At 30.3% G+C, this 20982-nt stretch overlaps 2 protein-coding genes across 2 annotated transcripts in view; both read right to left on the bottom strand.

Moving 5' to 3' along the window:
* The window catches only part of LOC129976566 (uncharacterized), a 44285-nt gene extending 37263 nt beyond the window's left edge, over nt 1–7022 (bottom strand). Inside the window, exon 1 of the mRNA XM_056090197.1 lies at nt 6226–7022. Coding sequence (XP_055946172.1) covers nt 6226–7009 — 784 coding nt within the window. The 5' untranslated portion in view covers nt 7010–7022. The remainder of the gene's footprint in view (nt 1–6225) is intronic.
* A 31-nt stretch (nt 7023–7053) lies between these two features.
* LOC129975551 (uncharacterized) overlaps nt 7054–20982 on the bottom strand; it is a 34228-nt gene continuing 20299 nt past the window's right edge. Inside the window, exons 2-3 of the mRNA XM_056088612.1 lie at nt 7205–8202; nt 7054–7074 (exon numbers count right to left, since the gene is read on the bottom strand). Of these exons, the coding sequence (XP_055944587.1) occupies nt 7054–7074; nt 7205–8202 (1019 nt within the window). The remainder of the gene's footprint in view (nt 7075–7204; nt 8203–20982) is intronic.

Raw genomic sequence — 20982 nt, 5'->3', positions numbered from 1 at the left:
GCATTCTTTGTAAACAAATCTAAAAAAAATATTTGTTAAATACTTATTAATTTTTTTCTTTTATCTAGAATAGCAATCAGGTATAATGATCCCACCTAGTAGTACTAGTAAGCCCTAATTATGCCAACAAGTAGCACTAGTGAGTCCTAATTATGCCAACAAGTAGTACTAGTGAGCCCTAATTCTGCCAGCAATTAATACTAATGAGCCCTAATTATGCCAACAAGTGAGTTCTAATGATTCCAGCTACTAATACCACTGAGGCCTAATGATTCCAGCTATTAGTACCACCGAGTCCTAATGATTCCAGCTGTTAGTATCACCGAGGCCTAATGATTCCAGCTATTAGTAGTATTGAGGTTTAATGATTCCAGCTATTAGTACCACTGAGGCCTAATGATTCCGGCTACTAGTATCATTGAGGCCTAATGATTCTGGTTACTTGTACCGGTGAGGCCTAATGATTCCGGTTACTTGTACCGGTGAGGCCTAATGATTCCGGCTACTAATATCGGTGAGACCTAATGATTCCAGCAAATAGTGCCAGTGAGACATAAATGTCCCACCCATCTAAATTCCCCCCTTAATAATATTACTACTATCAAATATTACTAACTTCAACAGAACCTATCTAATGCATTTTTATTGCAAAAGGGGTAAGGTTTAAAAAGGTTTATAAAATAAATGAAAAAATGGAAATCGAAAGAGTAAGTCAAACAACAACAGCGTGGAGTTTCAAAGAGAAACAAAAGAATATAAACGTAAATTTATTTCTAACAAAGAAAATCAAATATTAACCTTATTTAGATCTGTTTGAAATATTTTCCAAAATATACAAAAGCTTTAAATACATTGATGCCATTTTTTCAAACGAAAAACAAGGAAGATTTTTTTTCTAATATAGGGAATCAATACAATACAGTTTAATATTCTGCTAAGCATTATAAATTAGGAAAAGCGTATGACGGAATTTAGCGGTTTGAGTTGATATATGAAAAACTGTTCTATTCATCGATTACAAGAAATACTGAGGTTTAAATTATTTCGTACAAGGTATAGATAAATTCAAAAGCGCTTTATTATTTTCATTGTTGTGTTAAAATACCATGTTTTGAAAAACATTCTTGGTTCTAAAGATTACATAAATTTAAAATACCTAAATAAAAGAATAAATATATAAATTACATTTTTTTTTATTCGCTGAAAAAAATACATAACAAAATCGAATTACATAATCAAAATATATACAGAAATTTGAATAAAGCTTTAAAATCAAGTTAAATAATACAGAAATACTTCATATCAGTCAAATCTCTCAATAATATTGATTTCAAAAAATAAAAACAGTTGTTTAAGTATTTGGGCTTTTTTAATAATAAAAATATCATACAAATATAAAATGTACTGCTATGCAAAAAATAATTGTTGAGAAAGTACTTTTCTGTTGAAACATTTCCAAATCTTTGTCATTTATAAAAAAAGAATTATATATCAATTTATCTTTTACAAATAATTTTTCATATACATTTTGGAAAAAAAAAATTTTTATTTTATCAACGTTATTGGTCTGAAAATTGAATTATTTTAGATTTCTACATTTTAAAGCATTTCCATATTATAATTTTATCTGACTACTTTATGTAAGGAACTAGAGAAAACATATTCTTCATGAAATAATATATTAATAGATGATGCTTAAAAGTTTAATATCCCCCCCAACAATGAAATTATTGTTCATTTCTTATATTCAGCATTTTTTATATAAAATGTCCCGAAACAGGAAGTTGTAAATTACAGTAAAATCTTGTTATCCGATATTCCTTTACACGAAATCAGCTCCGAATTATTTCAAAATCATAAACCGAAAAAAGAACTTGGTTGTCTTAACTTATAGTTATATGAACGATAAATAGGTGGGTCATTGTTTTTCTGTATGCAGGATCTCACGGTTAGATAATAAATGATAACAAGCTGCCGTGTAATGATACTAGGGGCTCCAAGGCGATTGGACACCTGTGGTAGTTAAAAAATTTGTAAATCGTCGAAATTGATTAAAAAAATTCACATCAAATTTCTATATATGTTTTGTTTTCATACGATTCTGAGATCAGTTATTTTTCCATTAATAAAGAAAATTCGTAAAATGCACTGGATGTAATGACACCATAATGAAAAGTCATCTTGAATGGATGAGTGCATCGTGCCCTATAGTGCATCGTGTAGCCATTTGGATACATATTTTTATTTCCATTTATAAACTTCACGTGCCACTCATTGTCTCAAAAGACAGCAATGTGTGTTTGAAAATTCATTTTTAAATGTTTTTCGAAAAATAGTTGTAGAACATGCCGGTACAATCGTGGTACTAAAATTAGAATTAAACTGGAAACTTGGAAAAATATCAAGATGGCCATTGTATGAATACTTCTACCATTAAAAATACTATAAAAAAATTGTTCTTTTCTATTCTTTTTTTGCATTGTAAAACATTATATTGATAAAAAAAAATAGGGACTTTAATTTTTATTTCAAATTGATATAAAGTATTTTCTGTCACTGGGATATTGTTTAATTAATTAATTCATTTGGCATATTTTAATTTTTTTTAAATTTTACAAAAAAAATTAAAAATTGTTTTTATAATTTTTTAAAATTATATGCAGCTATTCAAAACACACACACATATTTTTGTAAATAAATAAAAAGTCTCGAATTCTAGAGTTAATGAAAGTTTAGAAATAATAGATCCAGAAAAACATGCAAATGAGGTCATTAAGATTAAACTCATCTATAATATCGTCCATGGCCAGCTGTAACACTGGGAGGAGTTAAAATTATCCCCGCCCTTTTTGTTTACGTCATTATCGGATACGAAATTCTAATTTCTATTTTGGCGACTAAAGAGAGACATTTTTTTATGTTTAAGCTGACTGTAATATCAGTGTGTAAATAAACTAAGAATGAATAAATAGCAAAACCAGTCAGCTGAGATATGTAATTTTTATTATTATCATATGAGACTATCATGTGGTTTTGGGTTGGCGATTTTGAAGCCTCAAAATGCCCGGACAGAAAATTGGCGATTTATCTCTTTTGATGCATAGATTTTTCACTTTCAGGGTTATTAGAAAAGAATAAATAATGTTGTCGATTTGGCGAGTTATCGCCAACAAAAAGTTACATCTTGGCGCGAATATCCGCCCTGTATTCGATTCTCCTGTCTGGCCAAAAAGACCAGGGTAGTAAAAATTTATCACCTAAAAAAGCACAGAGAAGGAAATGGGAATAAACGCGAAACAACGAGGAAGTTTCGAAAGTTATATAATAATTTTTTTAACTTTTCTGACTGGCAAAGAAAGGTTTGGACTCAAACAATTTTGAGATGAAAAAGAAAAGAAAGAAAGAAAGAAACGTCGTTTTCTAAATATGGAGGCGCGCGTAATCTGACGTAGTCACGTGATGGTGTAAAAACGGTTTAAATCGGATTTTGGCAAAAAATAAATTTTAGCCTTGAGAAACAAAAAATTTAGAATTCGATTGATTTGAGGTGGTCAAAAAACGTCGCTTTTCTAAATGTTGGCGATTGTGAAATATGATTCATGTGAGAAAATGGTATTTTTCTGTCGGATGGATACCACGTGACTTAAAAAAATAATATTCTCACATGATAACTTGACATTTACCATTGCAGATTTTAATTTTTATACTTTCAAATTGAAGATTATTGTTCATATTTCCTTTCAACATTTTTTTTTTTTAATTTTGAATCAACTTTGCATTTTTTTTTCATTTAGTGAATTTATTATTTGTTTCAATCCGATTTTAATGATTAGTTTTCATTCGAATGTATTCATGAACATTATGAATAGAGATGATTCCATAAAAACTAAATAAGACTTTTATCAGTATTATATATTTATATCTAAGAGTTTAGCAAAGAATACATTTTTTTGATTTCATAAGGACTCTATTAATGTACATGAAATTTTCTGTTACAACTTTCGTTATTTAATTAGGGACAGTCAGATTTGAAGTATTATTAACAGGATAACAACCCGTCTAGACAGACACATCTTCTACTTTAGAAGAATGGGCTAAAATGTTATTGCGGCTGTTTCAAAATGCATTGAACGACCAGAAGTATTATTATGAGGTAATTCATAAGTTTCCGTTTTATAGAAAATAGAAATCTTTAATCGATAGGCATGATATGAATTATTGATATGAATCGATATGAATTATTATCATTAACTTAACCCTTTATAGGGCCGTGGGAAGTATGCTTCCCACCAAATTTATTAATCTTTGTATGAATTTATGTTGGTCTGACAATTTTTTTTAGTAAGTCAGAAACTTAGATGCTTCAGTTCTTTATCTCCGACTAAATGGTGTGTCCTGATTTGTTACTTAATTATTAATTAACCAAATTAATTAATGAATCAAATTAAATTTATCTAATGAGCTAAATGAATCCCTTTTCTTATTCTAATTTCAAGCCTAAAAATATTTTAAAATAATATGACTAGAAAAAAATGGCTCTTTAAAAGGTTAAAATGAAACTAATTCTTGTGTTTATTACATCCGTTTTCTTCAAGTTTTCCTTTTTTTTTTTTATCAAGATAGGTTCTTGGATGTTAAGGATATCCATAGTAATTGTGATTCAGTATTTAATTTCCTTACGTTTATAAATAGAGATATATCTCCATTTGAAACAAAAATAAAGAATTTTTATGTCACTGATTCAATTATTGTACTATTTATTGTAAAAACTTTTGCAGCCACATGACTTTCTCATTCATATTTAGTAAAAAAAATTCGATACACTTACATTTTAAATAAGAAAAGAAATTCAACTCTTCAGCTATCGAAATAGAACTAGTTCTGAAATTTTAACCGTTTGCACTCGGATGGTGCCTCTCTCTCACCATTCATGACGGTGCACATTTTGATGTTTTATTTATTTATTTATTTAATTTTGATTGTTAAAAATATCATCAGAGTAGTATGAAGATGCAAGTTAATTAAACCTAAAACAATTATATATATTTTTTTCAGAGTCATCAACAAGCTCTTGTATTAAGTGAATAATTATGCATCGAATGACTTTGCCGAGTACAAAGGGTTAAATTCCCATACTTTAAATGATTTCTACTGCTACTTCTATTTGCCAATCAATGGATCGTGCTGTCTTAAGGGTTAATTTAAAATAATAGATTGAAAAGTTTCATAACTCAGTCAGATTTAGTGGTAGATGAATGTAATATTTTTATTCAAAATATTTGTATGTCAAGATTAATGTAGTGAAAATTGCTATAGAAGCAAGTTATTCAAAAACTTTTGGTTTCATAATTTTTTTTTCTTTAGCTCATTTATTAACTGAAACCACATAAAAATTATTTTCATTTAAAACATTTTTTCAGCTTGAAATATATGCTTATCTAATTGCAAATAAATGAGTTGTTGCGCCATAATTAGATGGGGTGCCCTTTTCATTTTCTTATCATTAAAGATAATGATATATGGTGTAGGGTTTTAACAAATATTTTTCTTCCTACGTTTCTTTCTGTTTTATAAGATAGTTTCCCATTATAGGTATCGACAATTGTTTATGTCGGGTAGTTGAAATAAAATATCTCTTTATATTTTTCTATTATTGGAGAAATAATGAGATTTCTTAAGAATTCAGTAAATCTTGTAACTTTAAGGCATAAATTAGAGCTAAATTTCTTTCGTAATTGTCAAATTACTTCCAAAAAATATATCCTTCATTTTGATACAAACTCATTTAGTATCATCATACATGCCTATTTATAATTACTGCCTTATTGGGAAAGAAGTACCTCATTACCTAAGAGACCACGGTGACTTGGTGATAAAGTCTTGGCTTCGGTATTGGAGGGCCTTAAGTTCAAGACCCGATTCCACCGAAGAACGGCCATGTATGCGGGTTTGGTGCATGTTAAATATGTCGGGGCCAAACGTCCTTTTGCTGGTGTGGTGCGGAAGTTTGGAAAGGAATATGTGCTAGCTCAAGTATCGTCCTCGTTATCTGATCGTGGTACAAAATTGCGAGATTTATCCCAAAATAACACTCGTATTGCTTTAAAAGGGGAAGTTTGAATAACTAAATTAAAGTAAATGTCATTGCCTAATACAGAGACGTTATGATTTTTTTTTCAGAAATTCGAATTATATTTTAACTTTTAATTAGTATAAAATATGTACCTGTCAGAAATCCCAGAAAGATGAGAGCTGCAATCAAAATACCAGCCAACATTGCACTCGTGATTTTAATATTAGGCTTACGAGGCCGGTTGCTGCCTGGTTTGTCTGGAAATAGAGATGGCTTCATTTCCAAAATGTATGTGTCTGTCCTGTTTGTCTTACTTCGAGTCCTTTTAGAATCATAAAGTTGATGTGAATCGTCGTTATCGGAACTCACTGTTATGAGAGAAGGCGGCGTCGGTGAATAATAACTGTGTGAAATGAACTCTTTTGTGGTTTCGGATTTCGGTAGAGTGTGCTCTTTTCTATGAGAACTGGCATGATTGCTGGAATCGATGCTGTTGTCTTTCTTTCCAGCTTGCTTTGTGTTGAACTCTATCAGCCTTTCGTTGCTCACTAAGGTTTTGGTTGAAGCAACGGAAGCAGATTTGATAGTGGATGTGATATTTTTGCCTACAACTCTACGTGAATCGGGAATAATCGGTGGGAAATAAACTGCGTCTTCCGGCAATTCTTTCGAATTCATGTTGTTATTATTAACATGGATGTCAGTATATGGGGCTTGAGAAGACGACTTTGCAATATCAACTATTTTTGATTCTTCCTTCTTTTGTTTGCCTGAACCTCTAGATTTTGAATCTTTGTCACTTCCTGGAGATGGTCTGTTACCTAAATTTTTGTCTTTTGTTTGATGAATATGCGCTTCCTTTTCTTCACTGGGTTCAATATATCTGCTGATTTTCTCACCGTTATGTGGTGTAAGCTGCATGGCATCCGAAGGCATTTCATAATTTTCATCTTTTAGTTTATTATTCGTACTTTTTGGAATCATTTTATCTTGGTCAGTAACTTGAACGATATTACCGTCATTATCATTATTATTATTATTAGAGGTTGCCTCATGGGAGGTATTGTGTTTCACTCCATGCAGCTTCGAATCTGCATATTCGACGCCAATAAATATCTTATTACTCCCCACGGCTTTGGAATTATCCTTTGGTATGGCGCTTTTAAAACCAGAACCTGATATTTTATGGTTGAGGTGATTCAAATCAGAGATTAATGCATCGTCACCGTCGTTTTCTTTGTTAGAATAAATAACCGACGGCACAAAATAAGGATCTTTTCCATCTGAATTTTTACCACCAAAATCTGGGAAAGCACCATCTGCACCATAAGATGGATTCGTTTGTTTATCATGAGTGAAATCTGAATCAAATGTGTGGGATTTAATACTTTCTTTATTGAATGGTGGCCTTTCCGCAATATATTTTTCACCTTCTTCAATGTTCTTTGAATCAGAAAATTGAGTGAAAGGTATTGGTTTTAACCTACGACTCGCTTTCGTTGGTTTCACATTTGGCATTAAAGTTGTAATCCGCTTAGGTCTCCAGCCGTCCTCAAACGTTGTAACATTCACGGTTGACTGAGTTGTTGTGTGTTTAACGTTATCCACTAATATAGTATACTTTGGTCTTGGCGTGAATCTGTGAACAGGAACTTCTTTGGCGACAACTTCTTTTATGTAACCAGTTGTATGAATGGATGGTTCTCTGGGTGCGTTGTGTGAGACACGTATACTCTTTCTGAGTGGTATGTCGAATGTTTCTGGTCTTTTCGTGACAGTAACTGGTGAGCTAGCCTTAACTGAAAACCGTCCTCTGTAGCTCACAGGCTGCACCCACATTTCACGAGCGGTAGAAGGAAACTCATCAGCATATATTAGTGGAATCCATGATCTCCTGTTCACTGAAATGTCTTGGCTTTCTTCGGATCCAGCACGGTCGTTATGTCTTGCATTTCTGTATTGCGTAGATTGGAGAACGGGGATAGGAGGCGTGTATTCGTCATTAAGTAACGGACGCAGAGAAACTTTCTGTTTCTGTAATGATAGCCTCCCTTCGTTGTTGTAGCCCACGCATAATGCAAGTGTTGCTACGTTTGTTGTAATCAACAGGAGAAAGATCCAATGGCAATCTGAAAAAGAAAAGGCATATTTAAAAAAAACTGATAGAAAAGACGAAACTTTAATGTTAGTATATATAACCATCCATCGCTATATATAACGATGAACAAAGTTTAAAAATTTTCCTGTCCCTTTTATCTGCATAATTATCGGATGCACAAATCTCAACTTTTGTTTTGGTGTCAAACAATTCAGTGAGATTTATTTTTAAATTTAAAGGGATTAATTTATCGGTTTGCTAATAACTTCAGTATGATTATATAATTTTTTTGCTTATTCATTATATTCTTTCTTTTAGGACCAAATTTAAGTTGAATTGCTAACATTTTCTTTCAGTGCTTAAATCTGTCGTTCTGTGTTTTGCTTTTGTTGTTGCATTTTTTTTCTGTTAATGGATCTATTTAATAAAATCTGTTTTTAATGATTAGTTGTGATTTGTGTATTCTTGAAGAATATAGATAGAAAAAAAATCACATTGTAAAGAAACAAAATTTCTAATTTAAATATATATTGTATATAAATATATTGTAAATATATATTGTATATAAATATACGTAAATATTTATTGTATATTTTTGTATATAAAATGTACTGCAAATAATAATTCCCAAATCTTTCGGCAGTCTGCCAACGTTCTTGAGTTTATCTAACGCAGATTTCGCTATTTAATCCTTAACCCCTGATTATTAAACCCTGACCTTAATGTTTTTTTACTACTTAATAAAATGACACCTTCTATTTTGGGAATATTTTCTTATCTTGATTCAAATGGAAATCCATTGAATACTTATCTTTGTATTCGAAGTAATTTTAATATTGAATTATAATCGTTATGAATGGTTTATTTTTTGCTTACAACTATCAAAATTCGATAAAACGTATGGCACTCGGACAAAACAGTTAAGTGCATAACAGTCGCATATAAAATATTGTTAACAGAATAACAGCCCGTTTAGACAAGCACATTTTTTTTAAACTTATAATAATGTTCAAACTAGAAAATGCTACTTCAGGTAATTTAAATAAGGAATAAAACGTTCATCATCGTAATTAGTTAAAATTTTCACTAAATAAAAATACAATGAAGTTATTTCATTTTTTAAATTTTGTTCAAAGTCATTTTACTGTAATTAAATTTATGAGCAATGCATTTATTCTATATTATTAAAGTAATAATAAAATAAATAAAGAAATCCTAAAAATAAAAATTTTAAGGACGGATAATTTTTCCAAGTAGTTATTTGGCTAAAATGATTTAAGAAACAGGAAACCAAATTAAATAATTATTGATTTCAACAAGTCTTGTTAGTACGAATTTAAAACAACAGATTTTCTAAAGTTCAGTCCAGTATGAGCTAGATATTAAAAGGGGTTCCCATTAAAAGCTCATTTATCTCGCTACAGTCTGAAGTTTGATCATTTTACCTTGACATTAAAGTTAATAAGAATCTAGATAAAACGGAGTTTAATAGCAATCAAAAGAATCTTTAATAAATGATTGCAGCTCATTGCAATTATTTATTAAAAATGTGTCGCTATTTATTAAAATATAAAGATCTTATGCTGTTTAAGGTAAATGTTAATTATGAGAATTTTTGAGTAATTATTAAGCTTTTTACAATCATAAATTCAGTTAATATTTAGTCATATCTTTTCTATAAGATTTATTACATTTAAACCAAAAACATAGGAAAAAACCTAAGATATTTTCTTTTAAAAAAATGAGAACTTTTTTAATATTAAAAATTAATATTAGACCAACTTTAATTTAGGGTTTGCTTTATACGCAATTCATCCGTGGAAAAAAAAATTTCCTGATAAAATGTATTTGAAACTTTAGTTGCTGAATATTTTTTCTATTCAGTTGTCTATACAGAACAATTCCATATGCGATTTTTCTATAAATAGTAATAAAAATAATCAAACCTTTGATTCGAACATTATGGTAATATTTTACGCTGTTATTAAATTCGAAAAATTTTCTTAACAACAACAATATGTGCACACAAAAAATGCATTTAATATCACAGTGTTGCAATATGCGCACAAAATAACTTATTAAAGCAATGGAAAAAAATATTGCAAAATATATTGAAAATTATTATTCGAAGTTTATTAAATTTAGAGAGAATTCCATAAAAATCAAATGGGTATTACAGAAAAACTACTTTTTGATTGTTAAAATGGCGAAAGAATAACTTATATGTGATAATAGAAACCGAAATCATAGTGAAAAAACATTAATATTTTGATTCAATTATAATTAAAAGTCTAATAAACATTTTGAAAATTCCTTTCTTGGAGAACAATTCCTATTCAGTAAATAATTGCGAGCCAATCGGTAGCTCTAGGTTCAGAAGTGTATCCCGTATAGCATTTTGCGATGATTTTTCCATCATGCATAGTGCAATTTATAGGTAATATCCAACTTATAAACATTATTATGTTCAAAATTACAAATGGGCAGCAGAAAATAGGTTACTATTACTGTACTATGATAAAAATATAGTGAAAATTTCTCAGAAGAAAATGACAAAGCCAACTTCTAAGAAATTTAATCCTAGTTCATCTTGTTTGAGTATGAACTCCTTTATCAGTATAAAAATAGTCAATCTAAGCCATTCCTCTAAAATCTTGCTTAAATTTCTGTCGACGAAACCGCGGATCTTAAAAATCTCCACAAAACAAAAACATCTACTACAAAAAATGGGATTTCTATGAAATAAAATTCGTGTTGGAGATTTGTCTGCTTTCAAAGCATAAGCACAAATCGAGTAATAACGCTATTTACCGTGCTTTAGTGAAATTTTATCTTCCGAGACTTTTAACCCTTTGCACTCTGAAAGATAATTCGATACCTAATTATTCACTTAATACATTGACCTGTTTATTACACCAAAAAATAAATGCATGCAACTGTTTTAAGCTGAGCTTCCCTGAAAAAGGAATATACATTTTTTTAACATTCTGTAGGTATTTTTAACAATTAAAATTTAAAAAATAAATAAAATGTCAAAATGATGCACCTCCTTGAATGATGACTGAAAGAAGACATTCGAATGCAAAGGGTTAATGAGTAAAAAGCTATATTTGCTCTCCGTTCATATTAAATGAAGTGCCGAAGTTATAACCTTTCTCTCACACTCTTTCTTCAAAACGGGAGGTTCATATAATTAAACTAACTCACACTCCTTTTTTAGGGCCATGCAACACTACAGATAGCTATTCCTACAAAAACATATTGCTGTTGAACAGCAGTTTTTAAAAGGAATTATAATTATTCTTAATAAAAATTTGAATGAATCTTGAACTATAAAACATATATCTATAATTATTCTGGATAATGCCAAATTGAGAAAACGAATTTTTTCCATATTAACCGGTGAACTTCCAATATCCAAGGCAAATCGGGACAATTACATTTCACTTTCATGTCTAAGCCGAACATTATTTCTTTTTTCACTTTGTTGACAAATTAATACATATTCTCAAATTCTTAAGCAGTTTTAAATTGGCATATGATATCGATTTTCCTGTTTGTGAAATCAGAGTGTCGTCGTTTTGAAATATTTTTATTGAATATTTATTTCATTCATATTCAAGGTAATGCAAGCAAGCAATTTATAATTGATATTTGTTTTATGATATTGTGCTATATTTTATAAAGCTTATAATATCTATGAAAAGTTTTCAAAGGGACTCTTTTACCAATTTTTCGATAACTTTTGTAAAGAAAAAAATTTTTAATTTAATTTTAATTCACTTTCATCTTAATCTTTGTATTCTGAAATAACTTAATAGAAGTCTTCAGAAATCTATACAGTACATTATATTCAACGTCAATGAGTTGTTCGAGCTCTACTGTTAAAGCTTTGATTTCATATCTGTTCAAAAATATGTTTTCTGTTTAAAAGAATAGCATTAATTTATCTAACGCCACCATCGCATAATATATACTTGTGCGTGTCATTTATCATTAAAATGTATGCTGTGTTTTTCCTAAAACAAGATTGCAGTGGGTTCCAATTCTATTGATCGAATTATTTACTACTATTTATTTTTTACTTTAAACTACTTCAATACAAACATAATCGAACCACTCCATTAGAAATAGGATTTCCTTTTTTGGCAAATGGTGATCTCAAAATAAAGATTTATTTATTCTCTTTTATTATAAGGAAAAATAGAATTGAAATTATTTAAGGAATACAATTGAAAAGTGTTTTCAAAATTGTTTATCTTTATATTGAAAAGTTGAAAGGAATCTCTTCATTTCCTTAGAATTCCGTTTATATTAGTATTGAGAAAATAAATCTATAAAATTTTCAAGAAAAAAATTATAAACTTCCCAGAATTTTCTTTCTGAGAAACAGTTTTACAAAGCTACCAAAACCCGAATTGTCGTACACCTGTCATTGCAATGACTCAATTAAAATATATATTTGCCGTATTATTAAGCGCTGTGCATTCCTTATTTATCAAGCAGTTAATAGTCGTGCCGTAATTATATTTTTATCGAAAATGTCATACTTAAATCCTTGGAACTTGATTGCTATAATTATCCATTAATTCCGAATTTCGTTTAGTAATGGGTCTCGTAATTTCAAACTGATATCAGATGATCAGAGTGAAAAATATATAAATTGTATTGTTACTTGAAAATTTAAAATAAATAATAATATATATTGATATCTAACATCTAGACTATTGAAATCTTTAAGTTAAGCTGAAATTTTTCAGTAAAATTTCATTAACATAATGCTTTATTTTTTTTACAACCCATTTACTTTTTTACTTTGCAATGAAACTATTTTATTACAAGGCGAATTGGAGGAGGATTGACAGTACTTTTAATAAATGTAAAAGCTGCTTTGAAAATCAAAATTATGCAATCAATTACTTCATTAGGAAACTAAAGCTACTCAAGATGCATTTTAATTTATGTTCACAATTGTAAGGTTGTCATCTCTTTTTCAATAAAATTGTTTTCATTTTAATCTTCCAAAATGTGCTTTTGTTTTTAGAATGTTTAAGTGAAATACTATAGTTGCTTTTTACTTTTTTTTACAACATCAAACAAAAATAATATTCATTTTTTTGAAATAATAAGTTGCGTATTTTTCTTAAATGCATAATCTGTATTTGTGCATGATCATATTAAGCCTTATTAAAATAAGAAGATCATTATACCTTTGGGATGTATATTAAGCCTTATTTTGAAGATTAAATTTCGTTTCTTCTCGAAACAACTCTTAATGTGGATTAATTCGTTTTATTTTTCATTCTTAAAATTTGTTATTCTATTGTCTTAGCTAATTTAAAACATCTTTTATCTAAACTTTTTTTATTTCTGTATTTCTTTCTTAGAAAAATTGAAATGCAGTTTAATAAAGTAGAAATTTTAATAAGTATTTTTTTAATTCCAAAACAATTTGTACTGAACATAACTCTTTGATGAAATATCAAAATTATGTTTATTAATTTTACGATACATAAGAAATAATTATGTTTTAGATGAAACATGCATTTTGGTTTTGATTCCCTCCAAATCACTTATTGTTTTATTTACTGTTGCTGTCGTGTTACATAATCTCCAGTATTCGAATCCAAATTCATGTAAATGTAGGATTTAGTTATAAAATTTGAAAAAAATTATATATGTATATTTAATATGTAATGATATTTTAAACTCTTAATTTAATCCAAAGTAATTTCCAAGATTAAATCTTAATTTAGCCCATCGTAACTTCATTCTAAAATATTGTCTTATTTCGTGATCCAATTCCACTTTCGGTTTAATTAATTCCTCTGTAAAAATAATGCGCCATCAGTGCTATGTATCAAGAGAAAGTGATTTCTTCGGTTGACCTTGAAAAGGTGTCAAAGGTCACACGTGTATTGAATTGGCGCCTGGCCAGAAATCCTATGTTATATAAGACTAGTGATTTCGAGTTCGGCCCTTTTTGCCTCCTGTGTTTGTGCCGCGCTGCGTCTTCTTGTTAATAATTATGCTTTCCCGAAATGGATATTAAAACGAAATTAAAAAGACAACGTCTCGTCTATGTCTTCAAACCAGTTATCTGCTTGAACCAAAATATATTACATATTACTTAGTCGACAGGATTATTCGAAATTCATTATATATATATATATATATATATATATATATATATATATATATATATATATATATATATATATATATATATATATATATATATATATATATATATATATATATATATATATAAAATTTGAATTTATGTGAGGGAATATATATATATTTGTAGAGTTTAATTAGTGGTCATTACCATTCCACTGTTATACTGAATGCATCCAATTCAATTTAGTTTTATTATATTGTAATAGATGGCACCATGGGTTCTACTAATCGAAAGTGCTAAGTCACGTGACCATAAATATTATATAAAACGAGCTGTTGGCATTCGCTCGGGAGCAGAGAAGCAGAGAGGCGTTGCATAGTTTAGCTATGAGCAGACATCTTGTTAGGCTTTGCCCTTTGTGCCATCTAAATGTTTTACTTCTAACTTTAATGTAGATAATCTTTCCCGTCCTAATTGTTAATGTTCTTTTAATCGTGTTTACTGTAAATAATTTTTTTTTATTTCTAAGTTTCTTAATCAGTACCCTAGACACTGATCCAAATGGGATTGAATGGGCATTTTGTCCCACCCAGTCCTACATATATATATAGTCATATCTTTAAATAATTGCATCAACGTATTTTTGCGTATGTGAGGCAATTATTGAATAACTTTCATTTCAATAAATCATATTTATTAAATAAAATTACTTAATCACATTTCAATGAAATTTAATTATTCGCTCATTTTTTATTAAATGTATTAATTGTACCATTAATGTTTCTAAAAAAATATATTATTAGAATTACAAATAAAAAAATCGTTTTGCTAAAGTTTTTTTTTTTTTTTTATTTCCTTCCAAATTTAACGGAAATATTATTTTGATTCCGAGGTAGTAATTATTAAATCGAAGCGAATTAATTGTAAATTGTTCTTTACTGTCTAAGAATCATTTTGGAATTTACGGACACTCACTATTAGTTTAATATGCAGATTAAAAACGCTTCTGTCTGATTGATATAAACAACTTAAGCCTGCATTTAAACCGATCAATTTTCTATCATCATGTGCCTAAAAAGCTGAAAGGAAGGCATTGAGAAAACTGCTCTCGTGAGATTAGTCAGATGGCACGAAAGCGCTAAAGAGAAAGTAAAACAGAGGCACTGAGAACACAAACTTAAAACAAATGCTAACCAGCGGGAGTTGTCCCCCCAAAATTTTCTCGTATATTCTCTAATAAACTTGTCATGCCAGAGAAAACGCCTTCCATTGCTTTGGCGTAAAATAGTTACGAAATATTAACTTTTGGCGTGAAGTTAAGGTTTTCACTAAATCTGTTGTTATCCTTGGCGAGTTTTTTGTGAATAATCTTGGCATGAGATTAATAGTATCCGAAAATCCAATTTGTCCTTCAGTCGCGTTTTTACCAACCGATTAAAACAAACATTTGACACGAAACTGCTTTTGTAGTCGCAAAACCCCATACCTTAATTGGATATATTCAAGTCATTGCGTTAAAATATTTCTGAATGTACAGACCGACAGACAGTCAACCCTTTGTTGGTTTTGTCTCAAACTTTCACAAAACCAACAAGGGGTTTATACTAGAGATGTACGATGATATACAGGTTTGTACTATAGATGTTAAATATTCGAAGATAATCTTATTCATCAATTGTAACTCTTTTCGTTTAGTGGTTATCATGTTAACTTATATTCGAACAGCCAGACAGACAGATTTCCCTCTGAACAGAATTTATTCAAAATCTGATAAAAATTTGAAAATTTGGTTTAAAGACAGCATACCAAATTTCAACCTTCTAGCTCAAAGCGTTTGTGGGTTACCTTTGTCACAGATGCACAGAAGGGCATTTTTCAAAAATGTGTTCTTCTAACTCCGAGAGGTTTCAATCGTGGACGAAATCTCGAGTTCGAATTTTTCGACGATTACTATTACTTTCTCCGTATTTCGTATATAAGAAAGTAAAAAGGAAGCTGATCGGAGAGAGCGAGAAAGCTAACTTCATGTGAATGCTAAAATGGAATCTGATCGAAGGAAAGAGAATAATACGTGAAATGAATGTTAAAAAAAGGTAGGCAATCAAAGGCAAGGGGAAAAGACATAGAAAAGTAGTGAGCCAAATAATTTATTAGGCCGCGGTGGCCTGGTGGTAAGGTCTCGGCTTCGGAGATGGAGGGTTTCAGGTTCGAGACCCGATTCGACCGAAGAACCGTCGTATAAGGGGGTTTGTTGCACGTTAAATCCGTCCTGACCAAACGTCCTCCCGCTGGTGTGGTGTGGTGTGGAGAGGGGGTGCCAGCTCAAGTGGCGTCCTCGGCATCTGACCGCAGTTCAAAATGGCGAGGTCCGTCCCAAAATAGCCCTAGTGTTGCTTTAAACGGGTCGTTCATACAACTAAACTAAACTAAACCAAATAATTTATTAACTCTTATTGAATTAAGAAGACAAGCTAAACAAACATCTTGTACCTTGAATGAATGTTGAGCAATGTACGTATGAATATCCCTGATTATTATTGCTGGGGTGGTTATGAATCTAAAAACATTGCTAGTATATAAACAAAGTTGTGTGTGTTTTTCTTTTATTTGTTCCTTTGATTTCGACTTGGCCACAAAATATTTTAAACGTCTTAAAATTTACAAATAGGCTTGAGTTTTTACCAAAATTGTAATTCAAACTGCAAATTGTTACTACTTTTTACTCCTGATGAATAGACTAGTCATAACGCAAAATCTTGCACTTTTTTCCATAACGAGTATTAGGGCCACGGTGGCCTGGTGGTAAGGTCTCGGCCTCGGAACCGGAGGGTTTCAGGTTCGAGACCCGATTCCATCGAAGAATCGACGAGTAAGCGGGTCAAATGTCCTCCCGCTGGCGTGGCGTGGTGTGGAGAGGGGGTAACAGCTCAGGTGTCGTCCTCGTCATCTGACCGCTGTTCAAAATGACGAGGTCCGTCCCAAAACAGCCCTAGTGTTGCTTTAAAAAACGGGACGTTAATGTAACCAAGCAAAACCTCTGACGAGTATACTCGTCAAAAACAGTTAATTGGTTAGTTAATTCAACAAAGAAGGACTGAAAAGAGATTGATATAGTTGGGTAAATAGTAACAATATGTATAAAAAGAAAAAAGAAATTAAGATATGGTGGCTGATATCTGAATAGACAGACTAGGTCAAGGACCGCTGGGCTGTGAGAAGACCCGCATGTATGAGAATTAAAAAATATATATTAGTTTGGTTTCCTAATAAATAAATAAATTTGTAAAAAATATTAATTTTATGAATTTGTAATGACTAAAGCGAAACTGAAGCAGTCGTGCATTTGGCGTGTTCTTATTAAAAGGAGTAAATCTATACTTATATAAAGCTCAGTGTGTGTGTGTGTGTGTGTGTTGGCGCTCTACAGAAAAGACCATTTGACCTACAGCTACCAAATTGGGTACATGTATACCTTGGAGGTCGGGAATGTGCACCTGGGGTCCCTATTTTTGAATTTTTAATTAGAATTTTAATTATTATTTAAAAACTAACTTTCCCGCCAAAAAATCTTTTCATTTTCTCCAACGCCAAATAAGTAAGACTTCAGTTTTTTTTTTTTTTTTTCCAACAGTAATGAGGCTAGGGTTAACATTTTTCGGCCGATTATTTCAAACGATTCTGTTTATTTTCTTAATGTTTGATGCATTTAAAATTAAACATTGTTAACTAATCGATCTTTCAGATTCATTCTGAAGTACTTTTGAATTAAAATAACACCGAATAAAGGAAATTAAAAATTTCTAATCTGCATAGCATTACCCCAACTGGCGTAGAAAAATTCACGCATTTGCGTTACCGTAACTGGCGTTGAAAATTCACGCATGCGCATTGTGTTTTGTTTGTTGACAATATTATCAACGGATGATTCTTGATTTAAATTATTTTAGGTTAGTTGCATGCTTTTGTAATTAAATTGTATTTATGTTAGTTATATATTTTTTGTTATGCTTATAAGTACATCGTTTTTTAAGTAGTTTCTTAAAACCTGTTTTCGACCGATTATTTTAAACGATTCATTTTATTTTCTTAGTGTTTGATGCATTTAAACATAACATTGTTAATTAATCGATTAATTAATAACATTGTTAATGAATCGATCTGTTCCTGATGAATCTGAGAAAATTTTGTTGACAAATTCTTGAGATATTACATAAATTAAGAAAGATATTCTTTAGTGCCCATAACGTTTAAACGCTCAGTGACTCTGTTATTTGTAAAAAGATTATAAAAAAAATGCTTTGTTTCAGTAAAAAATATTAATTGCAGATTAATTCTTTCCACTTTAATTTAAAGCATAAATTCTACGAGAGCTAACAGAAAATGAGAGAGATACATATCACGCTATAACTGAAGGCCTTTATAATATTATGAGTGAATTATATGACTATCAAAATTTGAAGTTTTAAAATATTTTGATGAAGAATCTATTAAAGTAGGAATTGCGTAAAATATTTAATTATTAAAATTGAAACGAACATTAAGATTGGCGAACCGACTGGTCGCCAAAGGCGGCTAGTCAAAAATAAGACGACATAAACATAAACATTATTTACATGACATTAAATATAACGATCAAAGATTAACAGATACAACTATAATGTGTATATCAAATCTCTCGAACAAAATTAAATGAACGAAACAGAGTTGAGTTGTCACATAACTTCTAAGTTCAATAATAAAATGTTTTAAGTTGCGAGTGAGTTTATTTTTGTTGCACCACACATTAAGGGTTTCTTACCGCTATTTAGTTATTAGAATTTTCGCTGTTGCCACATGAAACTTATGTAATTGTAGTTACAGTATAAAATTCATCTGTTTCAGGTAAATAAATCAATTACGGAATTCCTACTTTACTATTCTTTGTGTCCCAGTCAATATGAATCACCCAGTATTATTACTACAAAATAACAAAACATTTTCTGCAATTTTCCATTTACAAAAACTGTTGAGTTAACACGAAATGGTTCCATTTTCACCTTATTTCTTAGGAATCTTTTGTTTTAAAAAGATGTTTCACCTCATCCATTATTCGAAATAACTTTTGCAAACAAAGATTATTGATCGTTTATGAGCAATTTCACACTCCACAGTTTTCTTAATAAGTAGTCGAAGTTCTGCGCATTCGCAATGCAGTGTAACAGCTTATTTCTTCAGTGAATATTAAGAAACCAGGATCAATTGAGCGTGTCAACCTTGCTCCCTCGTGCAAATAATCGCATCCGAGAATTCAACTATAATGTAACCACTCCGCCTTTGTTAATCGTGTAAATTTCCATAAGAAAGGTTTCGGGGTAACGGAGAAATATTCAAATTTTTAGGCAATATTTACATTTCGGTAAAAACGAACATTATAATCATACCAGGAAAAAATTCCATAAATAGAAGCTTAACAATTGCACTTTTTTTTTTATGCGAAGACAAAGAAAGATACGAAAACAAAAGAAACTTTCAACTCGAGATTTTGACAAATTTCTTTGTTTTAATTCTCTCCGATTCCAAAAAACACTTTTTTGGAACTAAGCCAGTCTTTTAATTGCTCTGTCTATCTGTAAACGTCATAACTCAAAAACGCTTTGAGCTAGACGGATGAAATTTGGTCTGCGGTCTTTACACCAAATTTAAAGATTTCGATCAAATTTTAAGCTTAAAAAGTTCGTCTGTCTCTCCGAATACAAGTAAATACGGTAAGTACAAAAACATAAAGAGCTTGATAGATAAAATTTATTACATGGTTTTAATATTTAAATTATAAATCCGTATAGAATTTTGAATAAAATCCATCAATTGCCAATCTGTATTTTCGCTTAGCTAAATAAAATTTAGTACATTATCCTGAAAACTGTAGTTCTGCGATAAATTTTTGTTTGAGCTGTTTGCGAAAAAATATCATCAAAATATGTAATTTCTTTACTATCTTGCAAAAGCACAAAATGTGCGAAACTCTGAAAATAAAAATCTGAACACTCAAAACGTCCATGACTTTGCCCACGGTATCTAATTTTTAGACGGGTAAAAGCAGTATTACACATTTGTTAGGAATATGTGATGAAGTTTCTAGAAAACTTTGCATACATTGTTTTCAAATATTTTATACGAAGATGCGCCTAGTTCAATACCAGACAAACAAACAAAAATTATCGAAACAATTACCAATTAATTAAAATCTACTAGACATAATATTGACTAGTCCCTCACTAAAAAAATTTTGACATTAATTAAATTCAGGCTAATTAATCTATACAAAATTTCTAAATTTATAGTTCCTTTTAGAATAAATGATTAATTCCTTCCATTTTAAGAGGAGGCGAAAATTCCTTTTAATATCGTCTGTCTAGAGGACGCAAAAGAATCATCCATTGGCATTTTGGCATCCTTTGGCAATGCTTTTTTCCCAGCCAAGCCTTTCTGCTCAGAGATTAATGGAGAGGAAAAGCAATTAGATACCTTCCTGTCTCGGAAAGAGGTCAACTTTCAATAAACCGATTACTGATAGAAAGATTGAATCACAGGCACCCAGTGCTACTTTAATGCAAAAGTATACCATGGAGAAACTTTAATTTGATTCGCAGGTTTATAATGAAAGCAGTGTTTTTGTTCTTGTTTCGTGGTAACTGAGAGACTAAAAAA

Source organism: Argiope bruennichi, chromosome 7, assembly GCF_947563725.1.
Source record: "Argiope bruennichi chromosome 7, qqArgBrue1.1, whole genome shotgun sequence".
Lineage (NCBI taxonomy): Eukaryota > Metazoa > Arthropoda > Arachnida > Araneae > Araneidae > Argiope > Argiope bruennichi.
The sequence above is the reverse complement of the archived record's forward strand: the minus strand, read 5'-3'. Positions and strand labels throughout refer to the sequence as shown.